This window comes from Lineus longissimus, chromosome 5 (assembly GCF_910592395.1).
Source record: "Lineus longissimus chromosome 5, tnLinLong1.2, whole genome shotgun sequence".
In the NCBI taxonomy this organism is placed as follows: domain Eukaryota; kingdom Metazoa; phylum Nemertea; class Pilidiophora; order Heteronemertea; family Lineidae; genus Lineus; species Lineus longissimus.
In genome coordinates, this window is record NC_088312.1 from 10,206,593 (window position 1) to 10,230,649 (window position 24,057).

A 24,057-nucleotide genomic window follows, 5' to 3' on the forward strand; every position below is an offset into this window, starting at 1 on the left:
GCTGTTTTCGTATGCTCGTGCCGACTGGATCCGGTTTCGTTAAGAGGAAATTGCTGTCCATTGATATATGAAAGCTTGTCCTGGGATCCTGTGTCAGTTTTACCAAGTGTAGTCATCTTGAATCCGTCTCGCAGTTTCAAGTGATTCTCAGTTTACTTTCCTGTCGAAATACATGCTCAAAGATGACCAATGGCAGGATTTCGGCAAGTACATTGTCAATAATCTAAACAAAGGTTTCGTTGGTGTCCTCTTACCTATTGTTCAGTCAAAAACTGCGAGGTCATACTGTCAATGAAAGAACTAGAAAATGAAACTATAATATAGAGAACTATAAAGTTGAAGCAGATTCCTAAAAGGTCCATGCTGAAACAAGGATCACCTGGCAATAACCTCCTTCATGCCTCTGTAATTGGTGATTATCCAGTTCAACCAGTGTACAAATTAACTAATTTGAAAATCGCATTCTTTGCAAACCTCCACTTGTTAGCCTTGTTAGAATTGCAGGTTTTGGAGCGGTGCTCGATGGAACAGGTGTTTTTGAGTTTAAACCATCTTAGAGGATTAACAAAGATGCTCATTAACATAGCCCCCTATTTCACTTAATTACTCAAAAGGATTAACCAATTCGTTTTGTTAGTTGCCTACTGAGGATGCGGGATTCTTGTGCAAAGGATCACAGTAGTTTGAACCGAAGTTGTTGCTGTGAAATTATAAGATGTGGGAAGGATTTGATACTAATAAATAGCCTCTCATGGCAGGATAGTGCTGTTCAGAAGTAACATCCACTTTTGGCTAAACAATTGCCTTTATTAATAGTAACAGGGTGTGGTTTATAATTGTCAGAACTCAATTCTCATCTATCCCTGCTGCAGAACATCCACACCCTTTTACACGGCTGATGCTGGAAACAATATTTATTTATGATCTCCCGCCTCATTTCCCTCCGTCTGCAACTGATGAAGCAGCGAAGCAGAAAATGAGAAACCAAAATAACCAAACAGACTAGATGTTCAGTGTAAACTGATGGTTCTGAAGAAAAAAAACGATTTGCAGAAAAGTGCTAAAACGAAACTGGTAACATCGTTTTGTTGATGCCGCTGGCAGCTGTGTTATTGTGGAAGAGCTTTGATTTTTTGGCTGAAACACTGCGCCATGGGCTTGAAACATCGCTACTTAGGTTTCCCATCCATCAAGATCGATGCCAGTCTTCCACACTGCTAACTGTTTGGATACTTCTGTTCCTTGCGTGAACCATATCTAACTTTCCTCAAGGAAGTTTGAAGTCATTCCTATGAAATGTATACATCGAACAAAAGCTTTCTTTCTAAGCAATGTACCTTACACAAGGAAGGAGAATTGTCTCATAATGACATCACACTATCACAAAATCCTCCTCGGTTCCCACTAGGTCCACGGATGTAGTTACAAATTGATCCAATCATTGGCATCAATCCATTCTGTCCTTCCGTTCTCACGAGATAGCAAGACATGGGGCAAGTGTATATTGTGTCCCACCATATTCGATGTCTGGTCCCAGTGGATCGCAACCTGGTAGCTGATTGACTGTACATTGTGAGAACCTAAGAAGAATAAAGAATCAGCAGTTAGATTAATGAGGGGATCTTTGGGGAAATCAGTGATTTGGTAAAACAATCAAGGTGCGGTATCTATATATTGTCAAGCTGCCGTATCAATGTACTAACACTTTTGCCTCTGTATGCCAAATGCTTGGCAGCCCTTCTCCCTTTAGATAAGATTCCCTGGTTTGGCCCTGGAAACAGGTTGTGCTGAAGCCAAATTCGTTTAACATTGGCCAAATATTCCACCAACACAATCCATACAGAATTGATCTGTGTTGCCTGTCCTGTCACATTCAATGTCAGCATTTCGACAATGCTGCATGTCAGGGGGATGAGAGGTGACAGCCTTACTTACTGATGCCTTGCTGATGATGCTGAGACAAGAGTGAGGGCTGACAGCATCACTGGCTAATGACTTACTGATAATGCAGGGAGTGAGCTCAGCATTGACAACGAAGCCAATTTTGGTGGTTTTCCACCGTTACATCACTCTGGAGGATGTGCCCATATTGAATGATTTGTTTTCTACCTCATATTATGTCTGTTGTTCCATTCAATTTCATGACAAACATAGGATTTAGGAGTTTTAACCCGAGTTCATTTAAACTTTTTTGTATCAATGTTTAGAGGTGTGTAATTTGCTGACAAGATTGTTAACTCTAACTTGGTGATCAACTAAGTGCCAATTCAGCTGTGAGGAAAGTTTGTTTCTTTACACCTGAAACAATTGGTAATCTATGTTGAGAACCATGCACAGCGTGTGACAGACAGGCTGTCGTGAAGTTTACTATACCTACTGTTAACTCTTTTTAGAGGAAGAATTCTACCATTAAGTGTTACCTCATCCAGGCTCCTAGTGGCTTGTACAGCAAATATCCCAGTATAGCTAGCCTACAAGCTTTGAGGAGCAGTCTGGCGATGTCAAAAACTCGGTAAAGATGCTGTCACTGCTGAGTGAGCGCTGTAATGGAGTCTCTAATACTCGATGCTAACGTTACCTCTGCTGAGTAGTCTAAAAAGGCTTGATTCATGCCTTGCCACACCAACCTGGGTGATAGCTGCTTTGTACACAGAACTGTAGAGGCGACCATCTCCTTGCAGACTGACAGCGGATACTCTCTCTGATCATCAATAATGAAGAAGAACAAGAACACAATCAGACGTACCGGGTTTCAAAGCCATCCTCATAACGCTAATAAAGATAACGGACATAAAGCCGGAGTAGATGCAACGTCTGCTTAGAGGCCAATGGTCAGACAGTGCATTGAGCTGAGTGGCTCTTACGCCAGTGTAGAAGTAGAAAATGTCACCTGGAAGAAGTGTCCCTGTTGTTGTATTCTGACATATTGTGGTATATGGTTCTATAGAGACCAATACCTCAAGGTTAAAGGCGCATTGTAGAATCCTTAGTTCCCGGCTCTCCCCGCCCCGCTGAATGTGGCCCTGTAGGATGATGATAGCAAGACCATCTTGTATTCAAACCCTATGAAAATAGACTTCAGTTAAAAAGTGTTAAGTCCAACTGAATCAATGCAAATTTTTTCAACTGAATCAAGTTGAGTGACAGGTACGAAAATCTCCCAAAGATTACCCTAGATTTTCTTCACCTTCTTGCTACGGGATCGTGCCATTCACCTCATTAAGAAATCTGCGCTCCTGCATTTGTCACCGCTGCCACAAAGGTTTTTCTGGCATTAAGTGATCAGGTGGGGAAGATTGAATGATAAAGACATTTTGGTTGGACAAGTGCTTCTTTGTTTTATGCCGGACAGTTATACCAGTGACGATAAGTGAGAAAAATGATATGGCTGGACTTTTGAGACAGCTGTCATTCACCAAGGGATGTTCAGTGCAGTAGTGTACAGTTCTGTCCTTAAGTAACGTTGCTTTGTTGTCTTCAACACTACATTCAGGAAGCTAAATAATTCCGCTTATGAAGTGCTCAGTAGACAAAGTTATTTTTAGATAGAGCTCTAATATCACCTTATGTTATTAAAAAATAGAAAACTGTGAATACAAAAGTATACAAATCTGAGGCCCCATGCAGTCGGCAGGGGGTGAAGTTCCAAAGACCTTTTTGAATTGAGCTTATGGCCCCCCTACTGTTAAACAACTTGAAAAATTAGACCCCAAAAATATATAAAGGGTTGAAGAGCGATGAAAGCTAAGATTAGATTTGTTCTTTCCACTTTACCTAAAGATTTACCTGTAAAACTGGTAATAGTCAGGTATGTTTGTTGATGGAGTTTATTTTCCATAAGGCACTGGGGCTTACTGTTGTAAACAAATTTAACTCTTCCAGTCAAACTTGTGCATTCCCGCACTCAGAGCCGACAAAACAGAGCCGGGTTTGTTGATATTCTGACTGGCATTGTTCACCACAACATGTCAGTTGAAATAAGAATCTTGAATGGCGGTTGAGTAGCTTTTGCTGGCCGTTGTGACTGAATATTGATTATGAGAGAATGGGTTAATCAACTCATCTTGAACTTTAATGTATTGATAACGCATTAAATTTTGTCCATTCTTCAACATTTCTTTAGAAATCCTACCAATTCCTGCTGGGACCGGCCCATCTCCTTGTCAAGTATGACTCATAAGTCAATGGCACACATCTGGGTGAAAAATTAAAGATATAACCATTGAAATTGTTTGGCATTGAAGTTCCATGGAAGTCTACTCAAGAGGCGACAAGAGAATAGTTATGATGATTTTTATGACAGGGGGTGATGTCTGTGTCACCAAGGGTCATAATGGAGGCAGATTACCTGTCAGGATGTTTCCTAAATCAGTGCAAACGGAGGCCGGATAGAATCAGGGGTGACAGAAAAGTTCCTTCGAGTATAGTCACACTCACACTCGGAAACGCTCGCAAATATGACTACACCGGGATGCTATCTCGACTGTGACAGCTTGGATTAGGAGCAAATTGAGATTAGGATTACCAGGTCTTTGGTATCAATCCGATCGGTGCAAATCCTGTCCATCAGTGTTCAAACATGATCAGTTTGTGCTATTGATTAGGATTTCATATCCGTTTAAAATGATGTTTGAGATATTTGATTAATCAGCTGTCAATCACAGGCAAAAGTTTTTTTAAGCCGTCAAATATGTGGGCCACAAAAAGATAATATTTACATGTCTACATACGAGTTCTCGTGAAATGTGCTGCCACCTGGGTATAAATTACTATACTAATTCGTGCAAAACTAGTTAGAAATTTGTATTTTGCGAGATTTCCTTTATGTCATGCTTCTCATTTCCCTCTTTTATTGAATCATTGGCCAAAGATTTGATTTCACAAGTCAAAGATTGCTAAAATGCCATTATTTGTCTTGCTCTTTTATGTACAATTAAACAAGTTCGGACAGGATCGCTATCCCCCTATTCCACAATCAAGAAACACTGATTTCAAACAAGATAGCTGTTGATTGTCCATGTGTAATGAAGGGTAAATGGGGGTAGTTGAGATGTCAAGTAAAGAGCAAAAACAAGACAATCAACTCGAAAATTTGATTAAAGGGCCCTCTGCTGTTATCAATTCCAAATTTGCAATTACATCAATTGTCAAAGTTCAATTGAGTAAGTCTCTGCTTTATAGTAGGTATGGAAGTCTCTGCTTTATAGTAGGTATGGAAGTCTCTGCTTTATAGTAGGTATGGAAGTCTCTGCTTTATAGTAGGTATGGAAGTCTCTGCTTTATAGTAGGTATGGAAGTCTCTGCTTTATAGTAGGTATGGAAGCTAGACGTTAGAGGTACTGTTGAGTATCCCGCAAACAAGTGATCTTTGTTGCTGCAACCTCCGATTTGCTACAAAAGATCTCTTGTCTGCAGAAGAACAGGCTTAATCCTGCACAAAATCTGAATAATTGTGGTTTGGTTAGCTGTAACCCGCAGTTATCTCATTGTGATTGTTATCAGGGTGAATAAGGAGTTAAAGGAAGGTGCCAGAGCTGAACCCTTGACTTAATCGTCAACTCATGCAAATGAAGGCTCGCATTAATTGGGTTATTGAATTTGGTTTCCTGGGCTTATTTGCTAATATTCGATACAGTTATCTAGTTAGCTATGCAATGATCTTTTGTACGCCAGGTGTTAAAGAATGGATTGTTGACAATGACACCATGGTTGGCATGCCCCCTATTTTGCCAGGGTTTTGATACCACAGCAGTTGAATAAAGGGAACTTAAGGGTTCTAAACAGGGGAAAGGTTCAATAGTACAATGATACAAAACATGTCACAGCATTTTCTGTTCAGATTTTCTCGGTGTTGCCATGCATAATCTAGTTCAGTTTCCTTAGCCCCCCCCCCCTCAAAAAAATCAGATATAGCTATTCTTATTATTGTCACAACTTTCATTCCTTGAAGACACTATGAATTTGAACTTTGTGTTCAGTAAAAAACCAACAGGTTCATGTTAGTCAACCTCAGCTGGAAAACTATTGGGAAATGTTGTGGATTTATAGTTGTGGTGTCTCGCCATCCCATTATACAACTTATCTAGAACAATAGACCACCAAGGAGGGTTGATAACCTCGCCAAGATGATCACTCAATTAGTATCATATTTTATAGATGGCAGTTGTTATCTTGAATTTGATATATCATCTTGATTTGGTAATTACAGCTCCAAATGACTGATATTGTTAATCAAATATTCACCCGATATTATAGTTACTCCAGCAGGAAAAGTCAGCTTGTACAAAATGTCACAATTCTGAGAAATTCTTTAGCTGATTTTCTCTCTAAGCTTCAGCGATCCATAAATTGAACTTCGGTTTGACATTGTCTAAACATGCCTATCCTACATTATCATTCTTGTTTAATCCAATAAACAAGACCTTTAATCCTATGGTCCTCTCACAACAATCCATTTATGCACAAATGATTACTAAAGGCCCTTTAGATATTTGTCTAAGCCTAATAGCGACATTCCGGAAAACCAGAGGAAAATCCAGTAGCCATCGAAAATCTCTTCCGTTGTTTTCCTAGGCCTGTTTAGTTTGTTTGCGTTTTTTCTCGATCAACAGCTTTGGGTTGTATCAAAAAGCTATTACCTCAAGAATTATTAGGTATTAGGCTGTACCTTTGCCTATTAAAGACCTTAGGCCCTTGGCTAAACACCGAGTATCTTCTCAGTGTTTTCACAACACATAATGTGTTCTATTTTTGCATTAGGTTGCCGATTTACGATTTAATGACATCGTCAGGAATGTTTCGACTAATGGTGATTCCTTAAGTTGTTCACTAATGGGATTAGAATTAGTTTTATCAGGTATATATATCTCTTCCTATATTGTTGTCCTATTGAAATGACTGCTTTGCTTCAATGAGATTTTAGATGCTCTCGTTATGTGTCAGCACATACTGGACCAAGAGTTCAGACACTTTTAAAGACAGTCCTGACCAACTACAGTATACTGTGAAACTAGAAATATTTGTGGCTATTATATTTCGCAGTTGTGTGATTTTGCCTCTTCGCCCAAGTTTAATCTTATTGTTTTTCGAGAACACTGTAACAGTAATTTCAGTTATGCACTACAAGATGAACACAAATTTCACCAAGTTAGCTTGAAACCGGCCGTATATATATATACATCTTGAATATCATCTTGTTTACTTTATCAAAGATCCCCGATCCATAGCCGAGAATCGTAGATATTAGACGGAGAATATCGGGATGCCAGCCGAACAGATGGAGCGTTCTCAGAGCACTGTGATTTTCAATATTTGCATGAGATCAGGTCGTGACCTTACCGTGGTTGGATGCCGCTGGCGTCTAGTGGAGCGTGACATTCTGTTTTGATTGGTTATATTGGGTGAAATAAACCAGTGAGGAATCCATATTTGTGACATGTTGTTGTCTAGGATGCAAATTTAGTCTGCTGTGCTGGGGCGGATCAAGGAGTCTGAGGAAGCAGTGCTCCACACTAAAGATCATTGTCTCTTGCTAATATTTTTCAATATTTCACATTTCATGGTCAATTTCAAACAGTTTCTGAAATATATTGAGGTATATGTCGCAATTGTGATGGGAAGATCACAGATTTGACTGACTAACCACGCCTATCTCAAGTCAAACTGAACCAATTGAGAACACAGAAGAAGGAGAAGGAGTTGAATAAACAATGCTTCAAAATGAATGCAGAATGATACACAGGGAAGGCGTCACACTCTTCAAAGGTATCACATCCAAAAGTAAAATCAATCACTGAAAAATTTGAGGTAATTTCCCCCAAGAATTTGACAGTCTTCACAATCAAATGGATGATTAAGCCCAAAGGGAATTTTTTTGAATTTTTTTTGTAATCTTCTTACTTGAATGGGCAGGAATAATGGAAAACTACGAAGCCTTGTCTCTTCATTAATAATGCAAGCATTTTAATCTTAACGATGTAAATAATTGATCTGCTTCTAATATGGAGGAAAATGTTTAGCAGACTTTCCGGCAGAATGAGATATAGAGCCCTGAACAGAAAACACTGGCTGTCACTGCTTCGGTTCGGAGTATGACATCGGTGGGGATATCAGTTAGCTCTTGGAAAGAATGGTATAAACCAGTAATCTAAATAGATCTAAGTACTGGCTAGGTGTGCATAAACACTGCAAAAGAAGTGTCCCAATTCATGCTAATTGAAATTCAATATGAAAAATTGGGTTTATCACAGCACAACACAACACCCTTTTCCTATTTCAGTCCTGCAATCAAAAGTCCAAGTCTGCGTCACTGGTCAGACTAGGTTGATTACTTCGTGCCCGGCAATACATTTCTTTCCTCCAATTATGAAGTGTCGAAGCCTGAGCATGCTTTCCGGCTGATATTATATGGCGAATTGAAGGTTGTTCATGTCCGCAATAATAACAGACACTGTGAGACTGTCGATGTATGCATCGGCACGATCGAATCAGATTTGTTGATAATTTTGATGAGTTTTCATCATGTCGATGTCAGCCTTCCATGCTCTCTGTTAACTTTATGTTAGTTTCGAGAATAAGTTACAATTGCTGTTATAATAATTGTGTAATAATGATAATGCCTTATAACTTCAAGATTAACACCTGATCACCACTGGCTAGTGAGACCTCAAACTATTCAGGACGGGGGGGGGAGGTCGGCTAAGGTGTTTTTGAATTAGAATATAAATCTTAATTACACTTGGGTCTTGGGATCATTATGCTTATCTCCGGGCAAAAATACCTATCCTTCTCCTGTTGTGTTTAGTTTCTCACATTCTCCCCACTTATTTTCTATACTGCGACAGCGTCTATTGGGTCAACTGCCATGATGGCATCATCCTAACTATATCCCCCCTCTCCCACCCACCAACTACTCGCCATCAATCATTGACATTGTGTGCTAGCCAACTGCTTCTTCGGTCAACTGCCATGGGCATCATCCTAACTATATAACCCCCCCCCCCCCCACCGAGTCTTCTCGCTCACCAGCCCTATTAACGAAGAGCTCCCTATCAAGGCCTGAGCCTTCCTCATATTAATAATGTTGTTGTGGTTGCAGTGAAAATTCCTTATATCGAAATGTCTTGTTAGCTTCTATGCAAATGATGATAAGTTGATGTTTTGAAAATGTAATGCCATCATTGGAGTAACAGTTTCTGTCAAAAGTAAAGCTTCGGCACCTGGGGGAGAGTAAACATCACAGTATTTGGATACAAATACAGCCCTGGCCAAAAGTACCATCATTCTTATAGGCAAAATTTTCATTATGTAATCATGTCTGAAGGATGTTTCTAAACACAGCTCCATCATTACCCCTGAATGTAGATTGATTATGGTGATCTGGCTGTAGCCAGGATGGGATTGGAGAGTACCAATAAGTCACGTTTGTCGAGTTCAGTGTTCAGCCCAGCAAGGGATGTTATTTTTCCAGCGCAAGGTCTGTGACAGGAATAGCAAAACAACGTGCTTTAACTTGGGTAGAATTGGCAGTTAAGAAACTCGGTTGATGCAGAATCAATTCAACTCTATACAGAAGTCTTCCCTTGGCACGACTGTAGACATATCGGAAATTTGCGCGTTATTGCCAGAAACGTGTAACAATTAATAATAGATGAACTGGCATTTGTTTAGGTCCAATAATCATTTGATATTGAATATCAAAGATCCGTGCAACTTATGTTGGCAACAACATGTCTTGTAAACAAAAACACTCAAATATTAATTGATGACTTCCGAGACTTTTTATGAATAGTTTGAAATGCTCTCATGCCATTTCCTCGATTAACCCCCCAAGCTGGTCTTTAAAGAAAATAATGATTTAGAGTTGATACGTGTTGGAATAATGTCCTTAGACAGTTGTATCAGGCATTTTGTTCAACGAAAGTAGAAATTGAGTGATTCAAGTGATTCGCTCAAGGTCACATGAGATTTGATGTGTCTGTGACTGGTATCGAATCAACTGTTCACATTATCAGTCCAGTTTGTTATCGAAAGAAATGAATAATGTTGATATTGCCAGACAATCAGCTGAATGCAAATTGTTGTTGATATCAAGGGTGTGGCGATAGTGTGGCTTATATGAAATCATAATGAATATAGAAATAATGATCAATGGCATTGAGTCCGCCTATTATAACGCTGCCACATCTGGTTCACTTTCAGTCCCATCTCGATACCATACATCACATGCTGACCTTTGTGTTATATTCTACTGTTGGGAAAGGAAAACAGCTTGGGTTGAGGTATTTGCAGTAAATAATCTGATGTGATCCTCTGGTGATATGGGCCAACTGGGCGTGGTGGATCAACCCAATGTATAGGCTGTGGTCCACTGCTGATATGGATGGGCCGGCTGGGTGTGGTGAATTGACCAGTATGTTGGTTGAATATGTCTCTTACCCTTTTTGTGTGGTCAATGTTGACATTGTATTTTAAAATCAATATGATATTCGTGGTAGAGCTGCGCTTGATGATAATTGAATATGTATGCACTGTCCCATTCAGAAGTTCTCACTGTGTAATCTCTGGGGGATAAATGGCAAGGTGCTAAGAGTAAAATATCTAGGGGATGGTGATAAAGATGATCATCATCATGATTATGATTATATGGATGATGATGGTGGTGGTGGTGGTGATGTTGGTGATGATGATGATGATGTTGGTGATGATGATGATGTTGGTGATGATGATGATGTTGGTGATGAGGATGATGTTGGTGATGATGATGATGTTGGTGATGATGATGATGTTGGTGATGAGGATGATGTTGGTGATGAGGATGATGTTGGAGATGATGATGATGATGATAATGAAGATGATGATGATGATGGTTGATAATGTTGATGATGATGTCTTTTGATCCCTTAGCTTTTGATTTTTGTTCACATCTGAACAAATCAAGTAAGCTTTATACTAATGATATGTTTGAATGCAGAAGAAGATACGGAGTCAACCATTCTCGATAATATCTCGCAGATTCCTCATGTTTTCCATTATCTTCTCGTTTTAGGATGGTTCACGGGGTGACATGGACATTCTGGCGCACAGATATGCCGAGGACTTTAAAACACACTTTCACGATGTTCTTGAACGGTTAGACGATTTACGTCGGAAAAAGATAGGTTTAGAACCAGAGGACACATACACTGTAAGTTTACCAACTAATTTTGGAGATATTTCAGTTCTTGAGCCAAGTTTTCGTTAGGTGATCATTAGGTGATCATTCACTAATCTTGAAATGAATAAGTTTTGCAATATCAATAATGCAATACTACATGTACAATGGTTCATTTATGGTCACACTCAATTTGGTAGTGTCATATCTGACGGCAAAATCCTCATCAACTTGTCGACAACAACCAAAGATGAGCGCAGTCTGTTTGAATTGCACCCTCTCGTCTAAGTTACTTAGAATTTTCTTGTATTTTCATTATAATTTGCATGAACTCACTCTGTCCTATCCTCGCATATCGACCATCATTTGCGTTTGCTTCAAGCATAGATCTCTTACAAGTGTTTTGCTATATCTGCAGAATGGTCGATTCATCAATGACTATGCCAACAGCAGCGGTGAACCCCCACCCCTTCCAAAGACCCACCCAGTAAGTTTTCCTCCTGTGTTTGTGAGTTTATTTGTTGTCCTGTTTTGCTGTCCCTGCATGCATTGCCCACTCTTCTGTTGCTATGTGCGTGAAAACACTGACATTGCCAAATCATTTATTACTTACTCTAACTCTTGCAGCGGTGAATCCCCAACCCTTCCAAAGAACTACCCAAGTATCCTCTCGACATACAGTTCTTCATACAGAATTAATCAGATGCCTCCAAAGTTACAATTATCAGCAAAAATGTAGTTCGTTAAGAGTGCTATCTACTCCAGTCATTTACAAAAGTACATTCAACTCCGTTCCATGCAAACTTGTCAGTGAAATTGACACGGATGTTAACTTGGCCCGGACAACCTGCCATTAGATACAAAAGATTGATATTGCCAATTCTGTTTCTGCCATTGACACCCAATCATTAAAGTGACAATTTGAGCGAACGTCCGTCTGCCCTATGCAAATATAACGGCAAAGGTCTCATTCATCATACGCGAAGGCACCTTCTCTCTATCATTATAGTGACAATTCTCTCAGGAGACCGGATGCAATTTATATGATGATGTCACTTTAGTTCAATTACGATATTTCAATTCGACCTTGAATTCAAGCAATTTTGCTGTGTCATACTAAAATGAGATTGTGAGAGGTGCCTGAAACAGTCAGGAGGCAGCTTCTTGTGGGATTAGATTTTTTTTGGTTTTGAACAAAATGTGTTTGCAACTTTCATATTGCACCAGAAGTCTTGTCAAATTTGCATACCATACTAAGCGTGCACAAATCACCTTTTTTTGAGTCACGCCCTATCATACATGTAAGATGCTGTCAGAATTGCTGGAGTGAGTGAGCTAGCTAGGTTACAGGCACGAGTCATCTTCTCGGTTGTGAGCTTGTTACAACTCTTCCTGATGCTCATTCCGTGTTTGGATGGGTGTCTGCCGGAGTCTCGATGGTGAATTTCAAGTGGAGATGGATTTGTTGAACTCTTATGAGAGGCTTAGCATCATACTTCACGGCTAGCTAGCCGTTAGCAAGCTGTTGTGTACTCTTGTTATTCCTCTCGCTTTCATGACAGTTCGGATCAATTTCCGTCGGCTTCTGAACGGCTTACGCAGATCAATTAGAACGATTCTGTGATTGCAACGTGCGCCGTGATGGTGAAGCCAATATTAAGCCATCCACTTAAAGTTCAAGGTTGATTATCCATGTTTTGAGCTCACCTTAAAATAAGTTGTGACTGTTTCTGGTGAGATTTTTCTGACAAAGAAGTATATAAACCATTGACATTTCATCCAAAGGATTTATGCTAGGCAAATACTAGAGACACCTGGTTGAAAAGCAAAAAACTACATATCAAAGTGCAACATTCTGCTTTGCAGTGGCAACATGATAAAAATATTGATATTTCTCCGGTAATGGTCAGCGACAAGAGCAGTCTTGATAAAGCGGTTTACAGTAAATAGGGACCTGGAACCAGTCTAAATCTCAAATGAGTTAAAAGCAATCTTAAAACCACATTTTGATTTCCCCTTGTCTCACAAATAATTTGGTTTAGCCAGATATAGTCGAAATTGTGTCTAGCTGTGAGCTCAGGTGAAAAACTGCCAGACTCAAGTAGGAAACGGAAATTGACAGTTGTCAGAATGTGGTATCGAATAAATTGCACTCTAGTCCAATCAATTTCAATTCAAGTTAGAAGTGGCTCAATATATTGCGACTCCGATATACGGAATGAGATTTTATTAACCTAATATTTCATATTTTGAAAAGATTGAGATGTTGCGGTATAAAAACCCTGTACATTTAAACTTAACCCTGTCAGTGGGTAAAAGACCCCTGCACATTGAGTCACTGTTTCTCAAGATATTGAAAACTGCTGAATTAAACCATGTTAAAGAAAAGATGAGTGGGGCACCATACTTCAAGTTGATCCTCTAAATTAACATCTTCTGGTATAAGGACACTCTTAGGGTCCTTTATAATGCGTTCCTATTGGCGGATTTGCAGTCCACACGACGACTTCTCGACCACATTGATACTCCAGGGCAGGTTGTCCGGGGACTCCAGTTTTCTCCTACATTTCATCAAAAATCTTGTTGTCTTCAGAACTAATGTTGTTCAAGTTGATATGCAGCACTCATCTAATATTTCAGGACCCGTTATATTTTATCTCTTTCCAGCCATCTCTAAGTGGACTGGATGGGTCACCTTTTCATCGAAGGTAAGTAAACCAAATTTCTCAATCAGAATTGCTCACTTTCACATATCATGGGCTATCCTTGATAAAAACATGAACAAATCCTCGACTCTGAAGCATCATGCAGCGGCAACCATTTCAAATCATGTCGCCTTCTCAATCCATAACCTCTTACAAAAACCTAATAAGCATCCGCAGCAAATCAACAAGTTGTCTCCTCAAAACAAAATGATCAATTTCTCCAGGTTTACACACTTTTGCCCGATTTCTTCTTTCAGCGGGAAGTGCTCCTGTTCAAAATTAATTTTGTGGTGGAGTTAGTTAAGATGTTGTGTTAGGTGTAGTGTGTAGTGTGTAGTGTGGAGGGGGGCAGGTCATTGCTTTTTGGTGAAATGTATAAGGCGATAGTGATTTCTAAGATGACATGGAAAAGAAAAAAGAAACTTGTCATAAAAACTCTTTCTGTGTTTTCGATCAGTGTTGAAATTAGTACTTTCTCAAGTGGCAGGTGGGCAAGCACCAAATTTTGAAAATGTCGGGCTTTCATTCTGCTGGAACCAGTGCTAAAATCGGAGCTCGCTGTCCAAAGAAAAGCCAATACTCATGCATTTTTTATCGAATTCTGTCCCCCGTGCTGGCAGGTCCCCCAAATCTCTAGGGTTCTCGGTAGCTGCATTTCATGATTAGGTTCCGTCTTAGAATCAATAGAGCTCCCATGCGAGGAAATCAGATTGACCATAAGCAGCCACATGTTGCTTCCAATTGGGAATAAGATAACTTATAACGGGATCAGAGATATCGCCCGTCTCACTGATACGTCCTGGCGTGATCTTCCAATTCTGCACACTGCTATTTAATCATCATCAGATTCTGCATGCGGAATCATCAATTGATTATCAATTCTTGCTATTAGTTATGGAGGGTGTGGGGTTTTGGTCGTGGAGCACTGCTGTTAACCCTTCTTACCGAAAGATTGGTAAGAATTGGAGAAATGTATCGGCAGTGATCCATTCCACCCCTAAGACCGCCAAAAGGAAATACAATTTCGTCTAACTGATCTCGAGAGGCAGTATGCTCAATCTATTTGGCTGCAGCTCATGTTTAATGCAACAGGCGGGAGAGTGTTCTACTGTGCCATAACTCATTTTGGTCATTACCTCCCGTCTTATGAGTTGTGGGCCATGGCCTTCACCTTATCATTTTGTTAGGGAGGGCCATGTGGTTTATGTGATGTCTCTTTCGATTTGAAGCACTTTTTGTCACTGTGCCCTTTATAATCGCTTTTTAAGTTTCTTTTTATGCAAAGTTTGTCGTTAGTTCGGCATTTTTTCCCATTCCCCACTGTCTATTTCTCCAAACCTGACTGACTATATACCGTTTCCCTTCCGTCAAATGAAGGTGCTCATTGTGGTTCTAGTCCTGATGTCCTCTATAAGACTGGGCCACGATTTATTGCCGTCATTGCCAACAGACCTACAGTCATTTCAGAAATAAATCATGGACAAATACTAGCATTAGCTCTTGGTGACACAATTAATTATTGTCTTATTGGCTGCTTTGTTGGATAGGCGGCTAAAGAGCTTTACCTGTGACAGCCCCTTGGTCTGGTGTTTGAAGAATCACCTCAAGCTGGAGATTTCTTTTCGTCAGTTTGATTAGAGCATTTTGAGAAAAGCCCTCAAGGAATATTATGTGGAATGAAGCACCTGCACTTTGCGTCAGCGGTAAAATCTCTTGCAACTTTTAATTTTGCCAGTTTGATAAGGTTGCCTGGTGTATGGGGTAGAGCAAAGAAATGGCAAGATGTAAAAGGAAAAAAGGTCCTTCAGAGATTAATCTAGGACCAGAAGTTCTCAGAGAACCTGAGGGAACATTATCCTGCAGGGTACTGTGGAAATATGATAACCCCCTGAAATCTCTCAAAGTCTAAAGCAGTCTATGGTGGCATGTTTCAAACGAATTCTGGCTGCCATGAAGCATTTGGCTTGGTTGATGGTAAAATATGAGCATTCCCAGATAGTAATAGCATGTTACTTATGACAAGTACAATATAGTATCTAAAATTCTCAGAAATGCGATCGATACAAAATAATAACATCGTTATATTTATATTTTAAGTACATCACGGCAGTTACTGCCTGATAACAAAGATTTACTGGCCATTACTTTATAGATCTGTCATATTTTCATGTCGTAAATAATACAGGTACACTGGTACTGATCAGATATCATTGGCAAGTCATATCAATATCATTGGTAAAACAATTTACAGAACTTTATAATGGAAATCAAATCCAAAAGGTACATTTTCATAAAAGTGTTTTCATCTCGGCTCCCTGCTGCTGAGAAGGATAACGCCAAATGGCCATTGCCACTGTAGAAAAATGGTAAAAGGGTACTTCTGTGTTTAACGTGACAAAAACCACAAAATTTTAGCTATTGCAATCTGTAACCACCTCCTGCTGTACAGGGATAGCACTTGGAGGCACAGTAACTATAGCCACTGAAGCACAGCAGCCATATATAGCCACTGAAGCACAGCAGCTGTAGCCACTGAAGCACAGCAACTATGGCCACTGAAGCACAGCAACTATAGCCACTGAAGCACAGAAACTATAGCCACTGAAGCACAGCAACTATAGCCACTGAAGCACAGAAACTATAGCCACTGAAGCACAGCAACTATGGCCACTGAAGCACAGCAGCTATAGCCACTGAAGCACAGCAGCTATAGCCACTGAAGCACAGCAACTATAGCCACTAAAGTACAGCAACAAATGAACTTAAATCAACGGCATCATTAAATCATGACTATGGCTTCAGGCTTTTCGGTTTAGATCCATCTAACTAATTTATCAAGCCGAACCTTGCGGGAATAAGCACTGTTCAAGGACTTTTACATGCAGATATCAGTCTACCACCTGAGAGAAATGTGGTGTTCGGCGACTTGAATTACCAAATGCAGAGCTGTAATTTTTGAAACACTCCGTTACCCCCATGACATCTTCTGATCCTTTTCCACGCAAGACATGGTTTGAGTCTTCAGACAGAAAATTGAGCTGCAAGCCTTATGTAAATGGTCAAGATAGCATCCCTCAGCCCATTTCCACATTGGCTAAAAATTCAGGCGTCCAACTACTTCACCTGATTCCACTCACGGAATCCTTTTCTTTACCCCCACTTAATCCTAGCCACCTCATCTTTCTTTTTATAGGAAAATGATCAACGGAACCATATTCAACTCGCATCCTCAAAACGGAAAAATCTCCCTCATCTCCACATTTCCTATTCCGGCTGAGTAGTCAGAAGCCCCGGCTGTTTGTTGCTGAGCGTTTAGATTCATGTCACATTCCTCGGCGGGCATCGCTATAAAACTTGCATTAACCAATCAGGAAGGCACCCGGTCTTCTCTATAATTTATCAAAGAGGGAGTGTCACGATCATCAGGTCACTGAGATCTATGTGGGGGATGATATTCTTGCCCCCCAAATTGTACATTGGCATTTTGCGGATCTGCTGATTGAGGTTGTCCTTGAGACTGACCAGAGGTCATTGTGGTACAACAATGATAATTGTCATTTTGGTGATTAATTAATTAATACTAATTAATACAATGTAGCATACCTTTCGGACAGGCCTAAGGACCTTTTGATAAAATCTGTTTGCAGTGGCTAACCTGAGGTCCTAATGTATTCATGTATGAATAAATGTCTTCCTCTCATGGCTGACCTCAATGCCTCTTCTCTTCAATATGCAACAGAACCCCTTTAATAAGATGTCCTTGAGGGCAGGCCAGTCCAATGGTCCTTGACACATGTCATGTGGCTTTCTGAAGGTCATCTACTACAGGTCATAATATGTTCATGGAAAAGATTTATACTTTTCAAGACTGACCTGACATGAGCTCTGCTAATTTATATGCAACTAACCCCTTCAGTGAAGATGTCCATGAGCTTGGTCAAGGTTATGTCCTTGAGACTTGTTTATGAAGGTTGTTGTTGTTGACGATGTCAAAGAAAAAGTCTGATTCTGAGCTTATTGGAAGCAGCCTCCATGCAGTTGACTTGGACATGGCTCATTCATACTAACAATTTAATTTTGGCCCATTTTGTGAAAATAATGAGTTAGAATGCAATACGTATCTGGCATAATCTACAAAACACCTTCCAACCCTTTATGTTTCATGTTTTATTCCATCTTCTAGTTCCACATACGGTGTATCCATTGGCCAGCCTGGGCCTTCCATGTTATTGATCCGTCCCTGTGATATTCTAATGGTTCAGACAGTTGGTTAGCAGACCGAGGAATCGGCAACGTGACCAGAATACTTCATTATGGCAGACTCCTGATGACACTTGGATGGCTCAGCTCTCATTGCTGAGAGTAAATAAAGACTTCTCTTTATCTATTCTTGCTAAAACAGACAGCATCATTTGGAATTAAGACTTCTTCTTTCGGGCTGTGATCTGTTGACTTTCCGTACTCTTTTGGTAAAAGTTAACTTCAGGTTTTTCTGAGCCACCTGCTATCACAGTTCGTGGGAAGCATGACATGAACAGATGCCAACTGTGAAAGGCAAATGAATACTGCCTCTAATGTACTGCCTCCAATGTACTGTCTCTAACGTACTGCCTCTAATGTACTGTCTCTAATGTACTGCCTCTAACGTACTGCCTCTAATGGACTGCCTCTAATGTACTGCTGATGAGAGGCACCTTGTCCTCTCCTGCTATCGTTAGGTCCTGTCATGTTCTGGGGTGACTGATGACTTTTCCTTGAATGGGTCCTTGTCGATCTTACCCGACAAGTAGCAGAGTTGCCTACGGAATTGAGCATGATTGAGTGAGATCGGTTGCTGAGGTCGCTGTGTAATGATCAGAGCATCACTGATGTTTGAGTTCCTCACAATAGCCTTCCTACCCAAACTTATCTGTCTTCATATACTGTCCAAAACTTTTGCACTTTGGAATGATGTGGCCTTTCTGGAGTATCTGTGATAGGAGTATCTGCAAAAGGTATCGGGTAATTCTGATTATGGTTCCATTCAGACCACTTGACAGTCATTTTTCCTCTCATCATTTCACATCATCACTTGGTGGTTCCGCATGCAGTTTCTGATGATGATTAAATTGCTGTGTACAAAATTGGCAGATCATGTTTGGATGTATCAGTAATTAAAATTCAGAGAAATATTCAAAGTTGCATCATCTATATCTCATCAATATCTACTGGTCCAAAATCAGATATTCGAGCACAACTTTTAGTACTGTCCCCTCTCGACCCCCCTCCCACCACAAGCAGTTAACTTTATTGACCAATTGACCAATATCCACACTCTCACTCACCACTCTCTCTGGACCCAGTATCATCATCAGCGACTACCATTCTTGTAATACTTGGCTGTGTTTCTCAAATCCCCGGTCACCTCCTCAGCACTGCCAGGCAAATATTTACTAAACTCTTCAGCCTAGGTGTTCATAGAAACTGATCAACCGCTGCTCAATGACCAATCTATAATGTTGACATTTTGACTCAGATATTCCCAGATTTGGCTTCATGAAAACCTATGTTGGAGAACCAAGGTAAACTTGCTGTTAGTATGTATTTGTAGAATAGTACCATCAAGTATTCTCCAGTATCTGGGGACTTTCTTGGCATCACCAACCTCCAGCCTGGGTGTTCACAGACAGAGCCAAGAGTCAACTTGATCTTTTCTGTCACTTCCATCTTGACTCAAATGTTCTATTTTGCAACAGTGGCTAGATTCAAACAAGGGGACGGTGAATTTTGAAACTGTGATTTTATCAGTGCCTGCAGATTACCAACATGGAATGCTTAGACAACTTTATGCCATCAATATTATTCAAAGGACGTTGACTTAATTCAGACTCACAAACCTATTCAAATCTTTCCCAGACAGATGGAATATCATCCAAATTTCATTGGTTTGAATTCCCGTAGGAACATAGCCATGTTCACTATGACCAAATCCCGAAGCGGTTTCCTCAACTTTGATCCTGTGATACCCCAGAATCGATTCTGCCATCCACCTCCGATGCGCCTCCCTGGCGGCAGTGTGATCGCGTCAACGTTATTCTAAATACATTGATTGATGAATTGCTATTCCATTTATTAATTAAATCTATGAATTAACTCGCTGTGTGCAAGGAGAAGTGTTCCGATTGAGAATTTAATCATTTTCAAACATGTTGTCCCAGAGTGATATAGCATGTTGACCGGATGAGTCAGAAATGATGTTGGTGACTGTCAAGTCTGCTATAACTCTGTTAGCTACATGTTTGCCTGATTTTATGACCTGTGAAGGCAGTATTTGAAACTTAAGATATGTTGTGATCTAAAGTATCGAAGTATGAGTGTGCAATGGCCATATTTGGTCAGGAATGATGTTGGCGCTGGCTTTCAAGTCTTTCCCGGCTAGCCATGCCAGTTATATGTCAGATGGAAGCAGTATTTTATGGTTGGATGTCCTTGCAGACTGAAGTGTTGATGATAGTGATGACATGTAGTACTTCAGAAAAACTTCAGAAAAAAAGTCATTATTTTTGCATGCAAAATGATAGTTAAACAGAATTTACAGCCACTTACATTCATTTTAAGATCAGTATAGAATGAAAGGATTATAATAGAATGAATTTGCAAGTTCTGAAATAGGATATTTTTCTGCAACAGCAGGCATTAGTCAGCAGAACATCAAATTAGATTTCAGAATTGAATAATGTTTCATGCGTCTGCCCTGTTCCTTTACTCTTCCTCGATTCCCTTCAACAGGAGTGATGCGTTCTTTCCAACTACATTACACTGCTCACGTTTCCTGCGCTCCGAGGAAAGTGTTGATTCAATTTTCTCCAACTACGTGTCGAGAATGATAAACGGTAAAATCTCTAGATCTGCCATATTGGGCTGCTCTGTCTTCCGTCTCAGGGGTGCTACTGTAACTGGCAAATGGGAAATATATGCGGCGTGATATTCAGGAGGAAGCCCTCAGAAGCAACAGAGAGAGACTGTGTAGGTTAATTGCCCAGTTCCTATGAATACTAATGGTATTACAAATAAGCCATTAGTTTAAAATTTACATATGGGGTGCCTATTCTGCCAGAATAAAGTCGGCTGGCAGATACTTGCATTACTCTGGAGAATTCTTCAGTTTAGGGATGCTGATGGCCAGTCTGCAGTCTTGTTTAGAGTTGTTTGGAAATGGTGTCTGCTCTGTATCTGTGACTGTTGGAATAATCTGTGGTAGTGTCTGTACTTTTCAGTTCATTCGAGTTGAAATCTTATGAGACAGTTTTGATTTGCTGGTTGGTTTGGATGTTTGCCTCTAACGTAAGTGCCTGGCATGGCTGAGCAATAACTATTGTGGGACATTTATATCATTCGGTCGGGTTGATGATGTTGACTGTGATGATTTCCTTAGTGTACGCGGATGAAACCTTAGTCTTGGAAGGCACTATAGTAATGGACAAACACTGAAAGAAAAAGAAGGAGAGGACCATGTTTCATAATAATCAGAACCCAGCTTATCAAAACAACTGGACTCGCGTCTCCTCCTCTAGGTTCATAACGCTCTATCAAGAAACCATCAACACGATTAGAAAATATTCATTAGACATTCCACCAGTGATTGATTGATTTAATTACAATAACCTGTATACCCGGACAACATGGCGATGTTTTCGTGCTCTCACCTAGGTAACGGCGACCATTTCGCCTGAGGAGTGACAACCACTTCCTTATTCTTGACTACGTGTATTATTTCCTTGGTAGATTTTATTATAATTGTCGTGCAAAGCAATCAGATTATGTTGAACTATGATTAACTTCGGTGTTTGAATGTCAATACCTGTTCGCATAAAAAGTGATGAAGGAACTCTTTGGTGCTGTATCGGTTGAAGCTCTAGAGACACATGTTAGATAAGTACCCAATCTACTCACTAGATGGAAGGTGAAGTGAGTGGATTGGTCTTGTTCGCCATTTTGAAATTCTCTTAGCCAGCCAGCTGTGCGTGTTTCCCTTTTTGCCTGCAATAAAAATGATGCGTAAATGTATGCACATTTTTCAAAATGGCAGGCATGATTGATCTACTCATTTTGTCCAGCCATCGAGTGAGTAGATCGAGAACCAATCAGGATCCATCTGAACACTTTAGGTTTCTTGCCAAAAGCTGGTGGGTTTGAAGTATCTCGCTAGGATTCAAAGCCTGTTGTTACTTGTAAAAAAATATACTCTGATGTTTGGCGTTTTCCACCTTGTGCAAACAACGACTTATTCACCATTCTAGTCACATCCCATCATCAATGTCAATCCCAACGAGCCCTTTACTTCTGCCACTTAAGATTCAACTAATCTCGCTCAAGACGGGAAGTAACCAGGACAGATCTCTGATAGTCTTAGGTGCCCTCGCTAACAGTATTACCAATGAGACCCTTTAAGACACTGAGGAGTGCTCGCATGTGCCCAGGAATAAACTTGGATAAAAGAAATCATCCTTATTGATTGAGGGAATTAGCCGTCTTTGCCGGAGAGTGCGGCTTAATGATTTTCAACCGATATCATGACTTAAGGTGTTCCAACAATTTCCCGTACCCACCAAGGTAGTTTCTTCACCATCAGATATCTAGTGTAATGATGTCCCCTGAAAATATTCTGTCTTCTGTTTCTAGGTGAAGGCTGATCCCACATCTCACTGTATGGTATAGCTGTTTTCATCATCATTTTAAACTTATTTTGACACTAAATATGTCCCCCTAAATAAAGTAACTCTCAGAAACAAACATATTGATAAGAAGAACAACAAGAAGTCATACTTCTTGCCAATTTATTCTTGTTGTGTTGCGACCGCTCCCTGAATGGATAATCTAATTCAGCGGACTAGGTTTGGGCATCATTAGTGAAATTGGCAAAGTTATATCCTCCACCAAGTTTGGCTAATGTAATAAGTCCACTTTGGTGAGTTTGGCGTTGCTGACCTTAAATTGCCGAGAGCAAACAAGAAAAACAAACCATTGATTGGGTTTGAAAATGAAAAGGTGATACTTTCCTTCACCTTTATTCAGTATTGTTGTATTGGTCAGTAGACCGACTTCAATTTTGGAGATTCTTGACACTGATGCTTTTGGTATTACTCTCTGTGGATCATCGTAATATTTGTCCAATTGATTTGTTTATCACAAAACACTGGGCTATTCCGAACCAAAACATTTCTAAGCCGAAACGACTTCTGCCATGCTGTTTGATGGTCAGAAGTTTTTTTGTCCGACCGTCGCTTACATCACATTGAAATGCACAATCAGGATCCAAGGGAAGAAAATCTCCAACTGTGGTTCTTCCCTCTTGATAGATTCTTTTAGATGTGTTGCTCATTACTTAGGTATTCTACACCACGCACGAATCAGTGGTCCAACAGTCGCATTCATCAGGCGTCTTCTGAACGTCGCAGATCTTGACTTTTTCACCCAATCAATGGAGAGGCAATTGGATTCCGTTCGCTGATTTGTCAATTGTTCTGAAAAAAGTCTCGCATGACACGGTATTGGCAGCGATGTGACTTTACCACGGATTCATGCTTCCTCTATTGGGAAAAGAAGTTAAGCAGGTTACATCAACTTTAGAACAGGAGTTTCGGAGGATGTTGACTGTCCCTGATATAATTGGTGGTATTTTGGAAGCTACTGGCTGTATAACTAAAATATTTCATGGTATTTTTGAAGTACTAGCTGCACTATACGTATTGCAGTATTTTGAAAGATAATATCTGTATCTGAAATATTTCACAAACAGAAACGTGAAAGTAGTGAGAATGAACCGTCTCGCCACATTCTGATCATGACAAACCATTTTAACAACCTCATGATGACTTCAAATATTTCGTGAACCTGCGACAAACCTCGGGATGACTCATGAAGAGAAAAGAACCGTCTCGTTTAGAATTCTGTTGCATTCATCATTATTTCTTTTTGCATCCGACTTTGACTCAGCAAACTTGCTATTTCTCTGTTTTCAATGAACCTTATTAACATCTTGTGATACGTTCCATATCTGCGTGATTAAATAGTTCAAAAACTGAAAAAGTGATGGTTAAACTACTTTCAAAGAAATGAAAGATGTTGAGTGTGTGACATGAAAGAAAAGTGGGAATATCTGAAATAAGATAAAAACCTTGAAATATTTTGTCTCCACTTGTGTAAAAAAAACCCAGCTCA

General features: G+C 40.0%; 1 protein-coding gene across 5 annotated transcripts in view; it reads left to right on the forward strand.

Moving 5' to 3' along the window:
- The window catches only part of LOC135488046 (SAM and SH3 domain-containing protein 1-like), a 101,966-nt gene that overhangs the window by 49,205 nt on the left and 28,704 nt on the right, over positions 1 to 24,057 (forward strand). For 4 of the 5 annotated variants that reach the window (XM_064772427.1, XM_064772430.1, XM_064772431.1 and 1 more), the window contains exons 2-4: positions 11,048 to 11,185; positions 11,571 to 11,639; positions 13,820 to 13,860. In XM_064772427.1, coding sequence (XP_064628497.1) covers positions 11,048 to 11,185; positions 11,571 to 11,639; positions 13,820 to 13,860 — 248 coding nt within the window. The remainder of the gene's footprint in view (positions 1 to 11,047; positions 11,186 to 11,570; positions 11,640 to 13,819; positions 13,861 to 24,057) is intronic. The other variant, XM_064772429.1, reaches the window with a different exon arrangement.